This window comes from Heloderma suspectum, chromosome 3, assembly GCF_057233095.1.
Source record: "Heloderma suspectum isolate Gila_16-S chromosome 3, 16-S_ref, whole genome shotgun sequence".
NCBI classification, from domain to species: domain Eukaryota; kingdom Metazoa; phylum Chordata; class Lepidosauria; order Squamata; family Helodermatidae; genus Heloderma; species Heloderma suspectum.
In genome coordinates, this window is record NC_139460.1 from 266,556,241 (window position 1) to 266,575,223 (window position 18,983).

Consider the following 18,983-nt stretch of genomic DNA (forward strand, 5'->3'; position numbering starts at 1 on the left):
AAGAGTGAGAAAAGGGGTTGACAGAGAGAAAAGTGAGTGGCAGAAGAAATGGGGTGACCCACATACTTTTGACTTTGGCCCTGCCCACCACTGGCTTCAGCCCTGCGCACTGACAATATGCAGCTCCCAACAGATTACCCACAAGGGAATGTGACTCTTAACAGAAAAAAGACTGCACTGTTCATAGCGAAAAGACATATCAGTTTCAGGGTAAAGTTAGATAGTTTCTGAAGGCTATTTCTTTTATATAAACACTACCCAAGTATGTAAACACAAACATTCAGACCATTTATAATTTAAAACTTAACAGGGAGGCAATAACACATCAGTCCATGAGATTATCTTGTCTTCATAGAATATTGTACTGTGATATACGTACCTAATTACTGTTCCTCCTAAAAGCATATTGTCATATAAGGCAGTATCCAACTGTGACTGGCCGTGTGCCGTCAGTCCCACCGATTCTGTTGTGTGAGTGGCCTCCACTGCTTGCGTAATGGCGATTCAGTGCTTCCAGGGGCTCTAAACACTAGTTTGTTTATTTATTTGTTCTATACCACCCAATAGCCAAAGCTCTCTGGGCGGTTTCTGGAATGAGGCAGGTTGGCAGAGCTTGTATAAGGGAGCTCCGCCAACCTGCCCCATTCCAGAAACAGTCTTTTCTACTCAGTTCGGGTTGCCCTCAGAAATGCTAAATCACCATTGTCCAAATGATTGGGGACGCTTGCGCTAGAGAATTGGCAGGGCTGGCCATGTGCGCATCAAAAGTGAAAGTGGACCCTGTGTGCAAACAGGCAAGATTGGATACTTCCCATTATTTTTTCAGAGCTGTGATTTAATTAATCCCATATCTTTTTAACAAGCAATCTCTTAGTAGGTTTAGCCTTCAGTTTTGAAAATTCTTGCAGCCACTGGAAATTTTAGCACTATCTTGATTGTGTGTCTTTGTGCATCTATTTAATATAATATAAAGGACAAACCAACGGTCTTAACTTAATTTTAGCTATTTCTTCTATTGTCTTGATTTTTTCCCGAAATTTCTGAACTCTTTCACATTTCCGTCACATGAGGATAAAATCTCCTGTAGATATCTTTCAATATCAGCATTCCTCACACTTGTGTTAGAAATTTTATACATTTTTCAAGGTGTTAAAATATCACTAAGAAGCCATTTTGTAGAACTGCTCTTTGAAATACAAATTAACTGAACATTTTACCAGACTTCCCCCATAATTTCACACTGCAGACCTTTATCCACTTCTAACAAATACGTGTCCTTCCCCCCTCTATTTGAGTAGAAAGGATTTTTCTTAACTGAAGCACCATTCTAAAGAATGTGGTACAATTGGGGTCAAGAATGGTTCTGCCCTAACCCCTTTCTTCTGAGGCATTAGTGAATTCCATGGTATAGATTTGTACTGGAGGTCAAAGACCATATTATCCTATGGTTAGCTGAATAGATGATTCTTCGTGCTTGTTGCCTGAGTGTTGTGAAGTGTTTTTTGGTTTTCTTTTTGCTGGCAAACTTGGCCAATAACTCTGTAGATATTTGTCTCCTCTGCAGCTTGGTTCTCTTAAGCTATTGACTTGTTCTTTTCTTGGTCTCTGCTTTTGGTGCTCTACTTTGGTTTGATGAAAGAGGTCACTGAGTCTCTTCTATCCCTATGATTTTCAGACCTTTCAATCCCAGTTGATTAAAAAAATATGGGGTGAGGGGAAATAAAGGCACTTAACAATGCAGAAGCATGGTCAAATATTGGTGCATCCGGGTAGTCACCAAATTATTTTAACCAGTAACCTGTGACTAAATGCAGACAGATTCCTTCATTTGGCAGTTGACAATTTTTAGTATTTTACATAGATCTGTGCAACGCTGAGTAATTATAACGCTCCTAGAACTGCTTGAAGTGTTTCCCCTTGGCACCAGAAGATGATCTGGTGCACATATCTAGCTACAACCAAGTTGTTAAATGTAGATGTAGACAAACAGAGCCATTCCTCCTAACCAAGAAGGCTGTAAGCAAAGTATTTACAGGTTGAAAGTTGTATTCTAGGAGTGGGCAACTTTGGGGGGAGCTGGGGGCCATTCCCCCTGAACCCCATGGGGTGCTTTCCAAGGGGTACTGAAAAGAAAGCTGTTTGCCGCTGATTTTCAGCACCAAATTGCTACAGAAGCCTAAAAGGGCCACATTTTAGATATTTGGTCGCTTTAGGCTTCTTTAGTGGTTTGCCACCAAAATCAGTGGCAAACTGGTGATTTTCTGTCCCATCACTACTGTGAACTTCACTGGCTCAGCGGTGGGGGCCGTACCAGGAGGCAGTGAAGGCTGTATGTTGCCTATCCTGTTGTAGTCGAGCATACCATCTTCTATATCTCACAGATAAAGACTGGGTTCGCACAACACAACAACCTGTTGTGGGTGACAAGTTGTGTCGTGCGAACCTGGATCGATTCCCGCAGGGTGGCTTGTTCGTGGGTAACAAAACATCCTGACAACCCATGGCTTGTTGTAGGGGTTGTTCAACCCACAATAGGTTGATGTGTCATCCAAACCTGACACTGCCAACCAGTCGTGGGTTGCAGACATCAGTGAGCGAGCCACTTGGCAAGAGCAGCAGAAACCCCGTGCCGCAGTGACAGCCTCCTCAAAGTAGACATTGTTATTGCGATTGGGGGTGAAAAGGGTGTGTGTGCACATTTCTGTGAAAAAGAGTTGCTGGAGAATGGGGCAAGTGGGGATTCTTAGCAGGGCACCCCCAAGGGTCCGGGCAACACCAAAAACCCTGGGGATAACCTTGCTAAGCGGGTGATCTACACCCTGTCTCCCCACTTGTGAGCTGTCAAAGGCTGTCAGACCAGCTTATTATACAGTCTAGTCGTGTCTGTTATCTTGTGTATTTGACAGCTAAAACGTACAAGGCTCCAGATAAGGCAAGCCTTTATATATTTCTGGCAGTCGGAATTGTGCACTTGCGCAATTCCGAAAATGTGATTGAAAATTATTTTTTAAAGGGAGGGACATTTGCGCCCAATCCCTGGGGCCAGAAAAATATGAAAAAGTTATTTCAGTCCTGTTTTGCGCAAATAAAAGGGGGGGAGCTCTTAGCCTGACCAGGGTAGCAATCAGAATGGGAACTGGGAGACTTGGTGGGAATCAGGGGGTGCCAGTGACAGCCCCTCCAAAATGCCGTTTGGACACAGTTGGAGGGGCTCACTAGCAAGGAGCACTTGAAGTGGCTCAGCTGTGATCACGAAGAGCGGCAGGTGTTTCTGTCACTCTTTGCCAAGTAACTTGCTGCCTGATACTGGTTCGGGTTCGGACAACACGCCAGCCCATTGTGGGTACAACAACTCCAAGAACAAGTCATGCATAACCTACCCTGTGGGAATCGGTCTGGGTTTGGACAGCACGACAACCCACCGTAGCTTGTCACCCACGATGGGTTGTCATCTGAACCCAGTCATTGCCTTGTAGCCATATAGTATAAAGAATTAAACATTTATGGGCCACATCCCACAAGCAGATTTCCATTTGAGCAACAGGACTTCCCTTTCCTCTCCATTTTATACCCACACGCACACCCCACCTGCTCCAGAGGTTTCCCCAGCCTTCAAGCAGATTTGGAGGGTACACAGGGGGCTGCAGGGGAGAGGGGGAATCTGTTCAGCCAACGCTATCCATTCTAGCAGATGGACACAGTTGGATACAACCCGAAGTTCTTTTTGAAAAACAGAATTCTCACAAATGATGCCTTCAGAGAACCCTCCTCAAATCATCATACAGTGTCACCTGTGATTATGCAATTGCTCTCTTGCAAGACTGCTATGCTAGTTGAAAATCTTCACTAGGCAAGTTCCTGGTAAGTTGACAGACCTGTAAGTTCCAGAAGTCAGGTTCTCAGGACACAAGGGCCTACACATTGGCCTGCTTTTGATATATACCTTTTAAATTATACCTCTTCTAATCCTTGAGATATTAATCCAAGCTTCACAATGTCTTCTAAGCAGTATGTTTTCCATAATTTGTGAATTTCCTTCTTATAGCAACAGTCTATCCATTTGCTTAATTTGTGAAAACCACTTTTACTAACTAGCGAATGCTGGGTGTCATCATATAAATCCTCACAGAAGTATCTCCCTCCCTCCTTGTGGACCTGTATTGTAAGAAAATATTGCAGTAGAAGATAAATATGTGTGTGATTCTGCAGCAAATCCAGAGAATGTGGTATTGGCTACTGAATTCCCCCTCACAAGAATGTCTGCTTCCAGTTGTTTAAAAACCCTAAACTTTTCTAGCCCACAGTCATGAAGATAAGCTTGAAAATGTATGGACAAAGCCAGTTGAAATTTCAAAGCCAACTGTGATACTGAGAAGCAGAAGCAAAGTAAATGATGTAAATGTAGTAACAATTGCACACTAAACTGAGCAAATAAGAGAAATTATGAGGAGTTCCTTATTTTAATAACTTATTTTATTTTTATTTGCAACATTTCTATACTGGCCATCAACAGAAAAAATATCCAAGTGATTTACAAAACGCAACTCCTTACTATTCTTTTCAGCCAGGCAACCCTCCCTTACTGAACTCTTCCCCCTGGTGTGGAGGCTAGGAACACTTTGAACAAACAGAAAGGAACCATAGCAAAGTAGCAAAGCACCTGCTTTTCCTACAGAAGGCCCCAAATTCAGTCCCTGGTAGCGTCAATTAAAAGAATCACATAGCAGGTGGTGGTAAAAATCTCTGTCTGAAACCCTGGAGATGTGCTAACAGTTACAGTAGGCAGTTCTAGGCTAGACGGACAAATAATCAGACCTGATACAAGGCTTTCTAAATCTGCACCAATAGTAATGGTTGACAGCATGCTTGAAGGGCTTTCTCCGACCTACTGTCATATGAAGCAACAACAAGATTCTTCTCATCTCTGCATTCTTCTGATAGTGATAGTTGTTTTTTCCTACAGTGTGAAATGTTAATAAACTTTCAGTCTGTGCTTAAATGTATTTTATCCAGGCTTGGAATTCAGTGTGGTTTTGTTCACGTACAGAGAGCCCTGACCGAACTAGTACATGATCAAACTGCAGAGGGGATGTGTGTACACACATGTGCAATGGTGTGTTTGTGGAATTTGCTTTTTCTGTGGATCTTTTCACCATTTTCACTTCGTTAAAAGACAGTTTCTTGTAATTTGGATGATTTTATACCAATTTGCTCTGGGCAATTTCTGAATGCCATCCTCACTTGTACAGACTCCTAACTTTTTTTGATGCTTTGTAAAATGAGATGGCTGCTAATATTACTGTACATGCTATTTATGAAGTAGAGAAAAAAACAAACTTCAAGCATAGAGAGCTTCATTGTAGAAGATATGAAGGCAGAAGTGGGAGAAGGTTGCGAAAGCTTCTCCCACTTCGTATTGAGACACTGAGTTTCATTTAGGTGACTATACCATGTTCTGTAAAACCATTAGCAAGACTGCTAAAGTTATCAGGTTGCAGCATTTTAGACATTCCCCCATGTCTTAAGAGAAGAATGTGGTTAAAAATGTTCAAATAAAATTCCAGGCCAGATTCTAAGCAATTTAATATCATGAACATAGGGGCTGATCCAGTTGCCTGCTGCATCTTCCCCATGCATGTTGCAGATTTCCTGCTGCCCATTCTGTCTCAATTTTCTCCTGTGACAGGATATCGGCATCTCTTGATGGCATGCATCAATCAAACAACTGGAGTAACCCCTTGGTTTGTTTAAAAAGTAGACCAAATATTGTATTAGGACCAAATATTTATTCAACTGTATATTATGAACAAATATTTATTCAGCTTTTTGTGTACTTGATTTTGTTTACTAATTTATTTTAACTGGCATTTTCCTTCAGGGATTCTACAAATGAAACTACTGCACATTCAGATGCTGGTAGTGAACTGGAAGAAACTGAACTGAAGGGGAAAAGAAAACGTGGTCGTCCTGGCAGACCTCCAGTATGCCACTTATTTTTTTTCTTTGAATATGTGTTTAAGACTGTTCCATCTCATTGTCTTAATTTCCACATGAAGAATTCTTTATATATTAACCTGAATTTGAAGCTGTAGCATAAAGCTAACTTGTAAGGATTAACAATTCATATTTCCTGTATGTTGTATCACAGCATCACTGTTCTGAGCATTTGAGCAGGCTTGCTACTATGCAGATGTAAAATATTTGCAAATATAATATTAATATGACAATGTGATATGAAGTTCAAAATATTTAAAATTTTGCTTTTGCTTGGTGAATTGTTAGTGCTTAGGATACAAAAACATAGGACATTGCATTTTGCATAATTATTGTAATATGGAATATGTTATAAAAGTCTTAGTTTTCAACTGTGCAGAGATGCTAGAAAATGGTTAAAGGGTTCCTAGAGATCCATTAGATCAACTATGCACGTAGGGCCTCATGAATCCCAGCCTGTTCTTGCTACTTTCAGTCTCTGCTGCTTTTATTTCCTCAGCTTTCATCATCCCCACTTTTCTTCAATCTCCTTTCTTTTTATACTACTTTCTGGCAGTTTTCCCCATATGGGGCCTTTGCAAGTTTTCCAGGCCCTTGAAAGCCAAATTGAGAGAGAGGTTTTGGCTTCTCAATAATGTAGTGTTGCCACAGAAGGGACCATACCCTGGTAGTGACAGGGTTTGGTCCCATGCAGGAATGCACCTGGGAATCCACCTGTCACATGCAGCCTGGTGGATTTTTCTCAGAGACTGTTAGGGTACATAGTGTGATTACACTTCTATAATCTTCTCCCCTGATCATGAAAATTAGACTCTTAAAAAAAGCAAAAGAAAAAAAGTAAGTGATCTTTAGGAATATCCTAAATTTCCTGATTGCCCAAGTGAAATATTATAGTCACCTAGGCTGAACAGGCAACGAGATGTTTACTTTTCTGTATTAAATGGCTACAAGTCTAAAGATTTCAAAGGATCACATGATAATAACTTGCTGTGTGTCTCAGATATACAGTTCAGATACCCAGTAGTCCATTTCAAGATTGGGGGCTCACTTTCAAATTAGTAAATTGAGCAAATTAACATGCATGATTGTGTGGATGTACCTTTGTGTGTATAAAATGACATATATTGGACTAGCTGGGAGGGAGAAGCCTTTTTTGACTGTCAAGGAGGAGATTATTTTCAGTGGTGGGCAACTTGTAGCCCCCCAGATGTTTTGTCCTTCAACTCCCATTAGCCCTAGTTAGCATAGCCGATGGGAGTTGTAGGCCAAAACAGATGGCCCATTCCTGCTTTAAAGTCTGCTTTTCTTCATGAAATAGCTGACAATTATTTTAAAATGTAATTTCAAACTTGTGACTACTTCCTTGCGGTAGGATCTCTAAAGACTAATTTACATTTGCCATTTTTAGCTATTACATGTAACAGACGTATGGTGCATACCTGCTAAGATGTTAATATTTGAAGCAGCTAGCTTTCTCTTTTCATCCCATGTACACTACAGGCACACAGCAGTAAGCTGCAGTTCTTCTTCATGGTCTCTGTGCATTATACATACGGGCTCTGCGCCTGCACGGAGCCCGTTTAGGGAACCTCTATAGCTGAGGAATTTTGGTGGGAAACCTCCTCCACCATCCCAACATGCATGTCCCCTGTGGGTTCCTGCTTATTTCCTCAGTTCTCTTTCTACCTCCATTGTGGTAGCCTCATTAGGGAACTTCTTGGCATTCAGTGGAAAATCTGCAGTTGTTTGCTGAGGTTTTATTCTTTCTCTTAACTGTTGTTTTTTCTTCCTTTCACTATGTTTTATTTTATTCTTTCATTTCACAATCTTGCAATTGCCTGACAGGCATATGGCCCTCCAGGCTCCCTTTTGGAACTGTGTCCACTGTGGAAGTAAACTACCTCCGGCGGATGGACATTCTTTGTGCTTCTTTTGCCTGGGAGAACGGCATAAGGTGAATGCCTGTGCACGCTGCCAGGCTTTTACTAAACAAGCCTGAAGAAATCACTCTGATTGGCTATGCACCATTCTCTGGAGAAGGGCACTGCAGCCAAAGGGGATTATGGCTCAGGCTTCTCCTAGCTCCACAAAGGGTGTGTTTGCCTTGCTTCGGCCTATACTGGTGTCAGGGCTGGCCTTGCCCCATAGTCTAGCTCTTACCTCAAGACAGAATCTCTGAGCAGACAGTTCCTACTCACACCAGGGCGGTCATTGACACACTTGTTGGCAAAAAAAAAAGTAGTCAAAAAAGGCCAGAGCATCTAAATGGTCTTCTATACCTTCTTCTGAGCCTAAGAAAAAGAAAAGCTCTAAAAAGCAGCAGAATTGGTATGGGAACATCTGCGATTGCTGGCCTCGATCGCAATCCCCACTCCTGTACCAATGCTATAATCCCTGACACCGCTGGCTGTATCGGTTCCAACACAAGACCCAATACCAATTGCTTACAATTCCCTGTTGCATGTGCACCTAGTGTACATGTGGTGGTGGTGTGGAGTAGTCAACTAGTTGCTTCAGACAATTATTTTAAGAGGTACACGCTGTGGCCCTGTTAAAATTAACAATTAAAATGTAATGTGAGAAACTTGAGTCTTTGTCTGAAACTAGCTTTAAAAAGCTTGATTTCCCTCCCCTTTTAAAGTCGATGTACAGTATTTTTTTTCTCATAATTTGTGATTTCGTCCTCTATGTTTCTTGTATTTCATTAAGTTCTGCATACATGCACAACACCAAACATTGCTTGGTTAGCTTTACAGAAAGTGGTATGATAAACTACGTAGTGTGAGCTTAAATATAGAAATTTTGTCATACATCCAAAGGCTTCAGCTTGAATGACTTCTTTCTTCTGTTTTTATTTGTTGGCTCATTTTTATTGTTAATAGCTTAACTTTATATCGCTGCTTTGGGCTGTGGTGTCTGGGTATCACTTCATTAATAAAATATGGCAAAACTTATCACCCCTGAACTTGGAGGCTCCTAAGTTTCTTAGGCAGAAGGAGCAGCAGAGGCGATCTTTGCCTCCCCATCCTCTGATCTATATTTTCACTAGACAAGGTTTTCAGCCCATCTGGCAAGGGTGCTTTGGCTGAGGAGGGAAGGAGGCTGGAGGAGGCTCAGGATAAATTGTTTCCTGGCCTCTCTGGTCTCCTCCCTTCCTATGCCCCCTTTCTGAGGTCGATTTTCCGACCCCAGAGAAGCAGCCGGCATGATTCTCTCTGAGCCTGCTGTGGGGGGTTGGAGGCCAGATTTCTGACCCCCCCCCCTTTCAACACTCGCCCAGGGACTATAGGATTGCTCTCTTAATGTTGGTTTGTGACACTTCTCTTTTTGAGTGTGAATTCTCTTTGGTATGCTGTCAGCTTTTTCTTTTTAAAACAGTGGTTAACTATTAACTTTTAATTTGAGTTATTTTTCAGCTAAGATTCTCTGCAGAAATCCAGGCTCCCTTTAAACGCTTACCTTGTGCAACTTGGAAATAAGTCTGCTTGAATTCAATAGTACTAATGTCTGCATAATAAACGTGCATAGGATCAGGCAGCACACATTTTGCCTTGTTTTGTTTTGAGTTTTGATCTGTGTTTCATAGGTGTCTTTTCTCCCTCCTCAGTAGTTCAGAGATTGAACATTGCTGTTTGGGCTTGACTTTTTTAAAAATTGGGATGCTTTAACATTAAAATTGCCATAGCTGGACTTGGGATACTTTGTCAGCCTGTACCTAGGTGGAGTTAGGGAACTGCTTGCTGTACCTTTTGAATGCTGCATATTATCTTTGTTTTAGTAGTTAATCCAGTCAAAGTGAAGCACTTCTAAATCCCATAGGTTCTCAGCAGGAGACGTTTAAGCATGTGCTAAATGCTGGTTCTATTGTTTTCTCAATGAATTGCAGTAATGCAGTCTGGATTATAAAAGCATGACTCATAATGCCTACTCCTTCTCAAAGAGGAAAGAAGAACAGTCTTGTGAGCAGCAGAGAAAGCAGACACTTCTTTAAAAGGTGTTTAGTAGCTGATCAGGAATCAACAGTGTTACATGACCTAGAGTTTACTAGTTTGGTTGTATGTCTGAATATATACAGTTAAGATTCCAACACAATCTCAAATTCTTCAAAGCATCTCTTGCAAAGAAATACCAGTGTACAGTTAGTTCAGCTTGAACTGACTATTTTTCAATAGTGGTGTTACTTTGGCTTAGAAGTGGAGGTTGAATTTATATGAGAAAATGCCAGAACTCTGGAAGACAGCTCCTTTGTTCAGTTTACACTGCTGCTTTTAGATAAGATATATTGTGCGACACTCTGAAAAAAGTTCACCACACAACCTTAAAATAGCATGTATCAATTACTTTACTAACTAGTAGACCACTATAGGTAGTTGTGTGTAATTATTGGTTTGTTTATTACATTCCTATACCGCCCAATAGCCAAAGCTCTATGTCAATTCACAACAATTAAAGCCATAAAATAGAAGATGATAAAACATAATATAAACGTTCTAAACTACAGTATAAAACCAAAATGAAAAATAAAAACCAAAATAAAATCCATTTGCCCATTATACATCTCAATTTTTTTCATGTTATTTGCCAGTTACGGCTCACAACACAGGGCACGTTTTTGGTGCAATTGGTCAAAATAAATGTCATTTAAAGGTTCAGTTCAGTGCTTAAATCCCATTTGACTTCAGTCATAGCATGCCTGTATTCCCCTCTGGATTGCACACAGGCTTTGGTATTAAAATCTGGAGATGAGAAATACAGTCTGCATATGGTTGGATCACTAAATGAGGAGTGGGCAACACATGGCCTGCAGGCTGCATGTGGTCCCTACTCCCCCCATTTTTATTTTTTTTAATTTTTACAAACAAAATGGTACTACAGAGTGCTAAGAGGTTCACATTTAGATTGCAAATAAGCTAAATGTAACCCTTTTAGCACTACTGAGCACTGTGGAATTGTTTGTCACCAGATTTTGGTAGCAAACCAGCAATTTATTTAACTTTTCTACCTAGTGTGGCCCAGGGGGTGAAAATAGCCCTGAAAATAGCCATAGAATGCATAGTTGCCCACGCCTGCATTCAACCTCTATTATTTTCAGGAAACATTTTTGAACTACAGTCAGAAGGAGCAATGTTTTGCTTATCTCCTTTGAAACATGTATATGGTACTATTAAATACAGTTTGCATTTGCTAAAAACCTAAATTTCTGTCTACCACTGGAAATCCCTAGTCCCCTATTCCCTATGGTGGTTAAATAAGGAAGGGGGATACAGCACATGGGGCTGGCCCATATGCAGACTTAGGTTCCTGGCTGACACCGCAGATACCTTCCTCCCTGAAGACCTTTTTCACACCTTTCCTCCTCACATATACTACATGCATGGAGGGGGAAGCAAGATTGTGCCTGTTAACCTCTCCCCTGACTCCCATACATTAAACAAAAGGTGTTTCTACATGTGTACAGCTGTATGCGCATAGGGTCTCGCATGCAACAGGGAATACTGATCATCACATGGAAGACCCTGTGCAAGTAGATCTGTATTTGTGTAGAAGCCCTTTTCACACCTTTGGTTGAACATGCTGAGGCTAAGGCTAGTGGGTGTGATTCCACTTCCCTTCTGCTCATTCAGTATGCATATACTGAAGCTGTGAAAAGAATTCCATAGCTTAACATTCTGTCCCATTTGTGCCTTGGATTGAGAGGTTAAATGCTTTGTTTTCATTTTTGGCCATTAATTATATGTGTGCCAAATTTCAGCTTTCTGTGTCAAGTATGAGTGCCTTAATTTTGATCAGATGCGCACTAACCACTCACATAATTGTCTGGGACAAATAGAAATTTCTCTCAAGAGAGTGCTGACTCAGACCCCTTAATTGTTACAACATTGTCAGCACTAAAAATGCTTTCAGTGCATATACATCTTACAACTATGCAGTTAAGTCTCCTGCTTTTTTATGCAAGCAGTGCTGCCATTTCTTGTGTTTGTGTCCCCTGCCCCAGCAGAGCAGGAAAATGGCACAGGGGAAAAGTGGATTAAATACTCCTTCTCCTAGTGATGCTCCCTGATTTGTTTTATGCATTGCCACTCCTATGCCCCAAGCTGGTATTTGGTAAAACAAGGAGATCCTGTTATGAATCTCCCTGATTCTCATCTAATTTGGCCCTAGTCATTGAGAATTGTTGTGAATTGTAAATATTTGTCATTACTAGCTAAGTGCTTATTACATTTGAAGAAGCAGTTGCGTGCAACAACTTTTGTAGGCGGTTCATTTCTGGCTTTTTAATGCAGAACTACTTATGGTTATTTAATGAGTTGAGAGTGTTCTTTGGACATTCTCAGAACATCCCTGTATATTTCTTTATTGTTAGTGTCAGTTTTAGGGGGAAAGGCATTTTATTCCAACAATGGAAGGCCTCTTATGTAAATGTGGGCGTGATATATACTGGTCCTTCCTCTTTTCATGAGGGAGGAGCAAATAACTTGATCTGCTATCAAGGCAGAAATAAAATCTCAAAATTTCATGTTTGTTTTTAAAATCCTGTAGGACCAGAATGTGTGTTTTCACCTGTGATTTAGAACGGCCTAACGTTAGCTTAGGTCCTAAACTGCTCTTTTGCTTGTGAAAGGGAGGGCAATTTTCATTGCTCTCAACCCCATATCTACATCATTCCTAAGGGTCCCCCAACCCTTAGGAACAGATTATGGAGGAGCAAAGGGACGGCAAAGTCAAAGGGGAGGTAGAAAAGCCCTGTTCCATGAACAGAACTCTGTTCTATTTGCAGAAAGTAAGATAAGATCCAAGTCATTTTTAAAGTAAATGCATTGTTAAAAATCTGAATATGTAAGCAGGTGGGCTAGTAAAATGTTTGCGAGCTAGTGGTTTTGTAGATTTATTGTATGGCTAATCTTGATACTGCTGCAATTGAGGGCCAAACATCAAATATAGGTCTGTCTGGATCCAGTGCATGCATTTTCTAGAGACAGAGGTTGAATTCTGCAGTATAGATTAATATTCCTAAATGCTACTGGATATGCCAGTACCATGAACTGAATTCCCACACCCAACATTCCATTTTATCTGGGTTTCTGCTTGCTGGAATACTGCTGCTTATAAACGCAGCTTCATGTCCTGCCGTTTTGACAGTTTAGATGTGGGTTAGGCAATTTGACATACTCCAGATGTTTCAGACTACGACTCCCATAAGCCCCAATCAGTTTGGCCAGTGGTTGGGGATTATGGGAATTCTAATTCAAAACATCTGGAGGACACCAGGTTGCCTACCCCTGGTTTAGATGTACCCTTGTGTAATTTTTTAGACTTCTCTAGAAATCTTTTATCCCTTAGGTTGAATTTCAGCTTTCTGGGTCATACGGAAGCACCTAAATAATTTTTATATCATTTGGTGAGGCACAGATACCGTTATACGCATGACTGAGAAATGAAGCATAAATTCTGCAAGCATAAATCCATCTTACTGGTTGCTAGTAGAAGTGCCCCCTCCTCCAAATATGCTGGATTTTATTATGAGGTAAACTTCATGTCAGATGTTTGGCTGATTGAAACAATCAGTGTGGTGTAGGCTACTTCTGTACCAAATTTCCTTTGTGGCTCAGAAGTACCTTATCCATTATGGACTAGACTTCATGCCCTGTATTTTAAACAAGAAATGTAAAAATGGGCCCCTCCCCTTTATGCTGTTCTAGTAATCATGTATTAGACTACATCTACTAAATGTCATTTCTTGTTAGTGTAGAAATACTTTAGCCATTTTGGGATGCACATCAACTCCCCATTTATGAGCAAGACAGTGAAAAAAACCAGTGTTTTTTAGCAGTTTGTGTCTTGGACTGTATATGAAATTCAAATTACAGGTTTTTAAGCCATGTGCTACCCTATCTACCTATCTATAGTGAAATTTCAACAAAAGAAAACAAAGAGAGGAAAAAAATGTGGCTGCATAGTATGCATTGCCAGGTGGCGTCTATACACCACCTGTTCAAAGGTTGAAAGTGTTGTAAGGTTTTCAATCCATTGCACTATAGGAGATTATCATTTACCCTTCCAGCATTGTAATATCAATCTTTTAGCTGTCAGAAGGGCATGGAGAATCCATTTGCGCTGACCATGCGTTACCTTCCAGTAAGCAGGTAGATAATTTAAAAGAACATGTACATCAGTAAATATTAAGGAGTGTTCCAAGACAAAATTTATCCATATAATGACCTACTTCCAAACAGGGGCAACTACTGGGCATTGCCAAAACATATGCTTAAAAGAAACATTAGCTGCATTATACCTCCAGCAATTAGCTGTCCTAGACAAACCATTAGTAAAGAGACGTTGCAGCATCCAATAGACGAAACACACGTTTTTGCTGTATAAGACGCAACCCGAGATCCATCAGATACAAATGCCAAGACAGCGATCCATTGATTAGGCAAAATGGGACAATCCAGTTCCCTATTCTATTCCTTCTTAAGACTCCGTATGTCATATTTATTCACTAATCAAAAGTATTTCTAAGCCATGGATTGTCTGATCAGCCTCAATAAGTGCTTCCAATAGTGAGGGAGACACTGAAGCTGTAAAGGTCACAGGGCCAAACCTAGATACTAACAAATGCTGCAATTGCAAATATTGCCATTCAGCCGTAGCTGGCAAATCATATTTAACATGCAAAATAGAGAACGACAAAAACCCGTCATCGGCACCCACCAATTGATCCAAGGTAAAAATTGCCTTATCCATCCATGTCCGCCACAAAAACATTTTCTTGCCAATTCTAAAATCTGGACTTCCCCGTAGCGTCAATTTAGCATGAGAAAACAGATCAAAATGTAAGTGATGTGACATTATACGCCACACATCTCTAACAGCCATAACTGTGGGAGGAACCCTATCTGTTCTGGTACCCTAACTATTTCAGTATATGACTGAGGTCCAAGCACCTTTACATAATATAACTGTATGACAGATTAGGTGCAAGAGGGAGGGTGCTGGCTTTGTGCCGGTCATCTCAGGTTTCATTTCATGAAAGGAGAATTTAACACTTTCTGATCGGATTATGACTATAAAAATGATGGTATTACCAAAATCTTTTTAATGTGCTTCCACAAGAAATTCCATTTAAAAGGTTTAAAACATGGCAAAACAGCATAGAAAAATGTATTTATAAGACTAAAAGGCCACGAACAGCAAAGGTGTTCATATATAGATCTATGCAAGAAGGAGGATGCGGTATACCACACTTAAAAACTTACTATGATGCGTACCAATTAAGACATATGTTAACAACAGTGAAGGAAGGACTGACAGTAAATTGGATAGAAATAGAAAGGGAATTGATGGGATTAAAGGAAGAGGAATAACAAAATATGTTCTATATTAAAAATATATATAAAACAATGAATAAGAAATAACAGAGCACAATAAAAGGATTATTAAAAGTATGGAACTTCAGGAAAGAGAAACTAATGCCAGAGGTTTCTCCATTAATACCAAATTGGGTGCACCCAGAGTTTGATATAAAAGGGAAAGCAGTGGGGAAAAATAAGCTGAAATACATAAGAGTGAGCCAAATGAGAAATTTTTATGAACAGCAGAATCCTATAACACAAGAAATATGGAACAATCGTGTACAAAGTATGGGAATGTTATGGCTAGTATGGATGCAAATCAGTAAATTTATAAGAATTAGAAGGATAAGAAGGCAAAGTACAAGAGATTTAACAAAATGGGAGAAAAATTGGAGATAATTATCAGTTTGGAGGAAAAGGTATAATAACTCCAATATATAAAATTTTGATAAAGCAGGGGATGGGGGAAATGTAACAGTAAAGCAGATATGGGAAAGAGATATTGATGAGGGGATAGAGGAAGAAGACTGAAAGCAGGTCTTAGATTTCCTTTTGAAGCAATATCCATCAAAATGAAAGAAGGTGAATTAAAGTTGGTTCAGAATTTGACAGCAGTGAAATTGGCAAAAATGAACAAGAATCTATCACCTTTGTGTTGGAGAGGATGTGGAATTAATTGTACTCAAATACATATGTGGTGGGAATGTAGGAGGGCTAGAAAATTCTGGGACAAGATATTTCAATAAATAGAAAGAATTACTGATCAGGAGATTTGTAAAACACTAGAACTAGCTTTATTGAATATGTTTGTAAAAGAAAATAGAGAGATTAGAGAAAAAAACATTAATTGGTTTCTTGTTGACAGCCGCAAGGCAATTACTTGCAAGTAATTGGAAGGCAGCCCGGATGCTAACAATATCTATGTGGAAAAAGAAAATCTGGGACATAGAAATAAATGAAAAGTTGACACAGAAACCAAGAGTCCACAGAGGAATAAAGAAAAGAGACACTTTCAAGAAGAACTGGCAAAAATATATAGACTGTATGAAAATAGAGTCAAATGGAACAAAGTTGGTGGAAGCCTATAGAAAACTATGGGACTCATGAAAAGAAGAAGACAATAAAGGAATGAAACAGGATGAATTAATATATTATCCTGGAACAGAAATAGAAAATAAAGGGAGAAGAAGAATCCTGAAATTGTTTGAGCTGTTTGAACTGTTTGAGGGATTGGGGAGGGATTTGGAATTAATATTGATGTGGGTTTTTTTTTGTAATTTCTTTTGAAAAAATGAAATTAAAAAAAATAATGAAAGGAGCTCTCTCTTCCGATTCCTGTTTTGTTGTGCTTGCTTCTGCGGTTTACTTAACTGCTGAGCAGAGTTTTAGGTGGGAGTCCTGCCCACCCCCTCTGCACATGCTCTAGGTGTGGCTGCTGTCTTCCTCCCAGTTCCTTTTTCTCTGCCACAACTACTGGCAGCATTTGGATCATTCACAGCCAATTAAAAAAATATTTAATTTTTTTAGGGGTCAACTAATGGCCCCTCCTGGGACACTGGACAGAGTTCTTTCTTTCCTTTCTCTCTCGTTCTCCTATTTCCTGTTCTCCCTGAGTTTTTCCTTACCTTTGTCTCGCTCCTCAGGGCATATGGCTTCCAAGGCCTTCTTCCGCAGGGCACCCACTGTGGTGGAAAAATACTGCTGACCGACGAACACTTTTTCTGTCTCCTGTGTCCTCAGAGGGGCACACAGAATGGAGACCTGCAGCCACTGACAGGCCTTTACTAAGGAGGCCAGGAGAAACAGGACAGCTCACCTCCGCGGCCTTTTTTGAGAGCAAGCTGTCAAAGTGGCAGATATGACCACACTTCACCGGCCTGTACATACCACCTTGTCCTCAATTTGCACAAAGCCGGCACCCTCCCTCTCGCAACTAATCCCACCAATGAAAAGTGTCACTGGGCATTTGTCTCCAAGTTCAGGTGTACCAGCCTTTGGCCTCAGCCTTGCCTTCAGACCAACAGTTGGCAACAACTCAGCTTGGACCCAAGCCTTCGATGCTGACAGTAGAGACCAAGAAGATCAAATCGACCAAGTCCCAAAATAAATGCCCTTCTAATACTTGGGCACTGGGACCAAAGAATAATAATAATAAAAAAGAATCGAGTGTGATGACAAACCAGCGTTATCTGCACCAAAGCATCCAACCACAGTACCAACAGCCTCACATCTGGTCATCAACTACCATGAGACCGCAACTCCTCAGATGACATCCAGTGCCTGGGGCCAGTATTGGAGGGCAAATGCAGGGAACATTTTTCTCTGGAACCTCATCAGCCCACCCCCTCAGGACCACTCTCCAATACTGTCCCATGTAAGTCTAATTCTCATAGGGACAGATCTCCCAGATACCCAGAGACTTCGCTAGCCTCATGTTTTTCATTGGGCAACTTTCCCCAGCATCGCTATGCCATACTGTAGAGGGACCACAGGCACCATTATTAGGCCAGTTCACTTTCCTATTACTACAACAAGTGATTGCCACCGCGTTGGCATTACTCTTCCTCCCGTGACCATAGAAACAGGAACACTCAATGTTACTTCCCCAGCCATTGACGCTACTGCTCTCCTTACAGTAACCAGTCGGAGGTACCTCTTCCACGCACACCACCAATCTACACAGTATTGAAGCCACCCAATACTCAGGCACCCCAAAAAGCCATGGTACCTAGCCTGACCAGCCTACCTCTTGTGCTACGCCCTCCTCTTCCAGCCAACCTGTTTCAGGACGTTATCCTCTCTAAACTCCCGGAAACCACTGCAGATACATATATTTGCCCAGCCTCAAACATGGGCACCATCTACACTGGTTACCCAATCACTACCAGTTCCTGTTTGGGAACCATCCACCAAACAGTGTTCCAACAATTTCCACTTGAGATAGAACGATTATTGCTTGGGCTTGTCCTCCCCTTCATCTGTGGTGACCTTCACTTCCTCCCTGGATGCTTTTGGGAGATCAGAATCCTCTCTCTCCCTCAGATGATGTCATGCCATAAGTGGAACAAATACTGCAAATGGCAAAATCATGGGGACTAGAGATTAAAACTCCCTCAGTCCTTGTCATGGACCCAGTGTTTAAAAGGGTGCAGCTGGACTTTGCCGGTTACAATCCCCATGCTCCCCACACTCCTACACATCATCAAGCAGTTGTGGACTAAACCTTCCACCATACCTCCTACATCAAGGAAGACAGAGAACTTCTGTAGAATCCAAGAGGAAGAACTGTACTTTCCTTTTCAAACATCCCACACCAATCTCCATAACTGTGGAAGCATCTCAATCAAAATCTAGACAGAAACCTCATTCTGCTTCCATCAACTTGGATAGGAGAAAATTGGACTCTATGGGACATGGGATCTACTTCCCAGCAGCTCTAGCACGCCACATAGTTAACTGTTAGGCTTTCATGGCAGCCTACCAATATCTTCAGTGGGAAAAAGTGTTGACTTCCTTCAACTGCCTCCTGGAAGATATTAAAAAGCTGGCAATGATACTTCAGGCTGAGGCTCACATGCTGTCTGGCCAGCAAATAAATCCAGGCCAGCATATGACTGATGGCGGTTCCAAGGCTAT

General features: G+C 40.9%; 1 protein-coding gene across 2 annotated transcripts in view; it reads left to right on the top strand.

The window, feature by feature from the left end:
- The window catches only part of STAG1 (STAG1 cohesin complex component), a 206,531-nt gene that overhangs the window by 86,164 nt on the left and 101,384 nt on the right, over window positions 1-18,983 (top strand). For both annotated transcript variants that reach the window (XM_084846851.1, XM_084846852.1), the window contains exon 3: window positions 5,879-5,981. In XM_084846851.1, coding sequence (XP_084702977.1) covers window positions 5,879-5,981 — 103 coding nt within the window. The remainder of the gene's footprint in view (window positions 1-5,878; window positions 5,982-18,983) is intronic.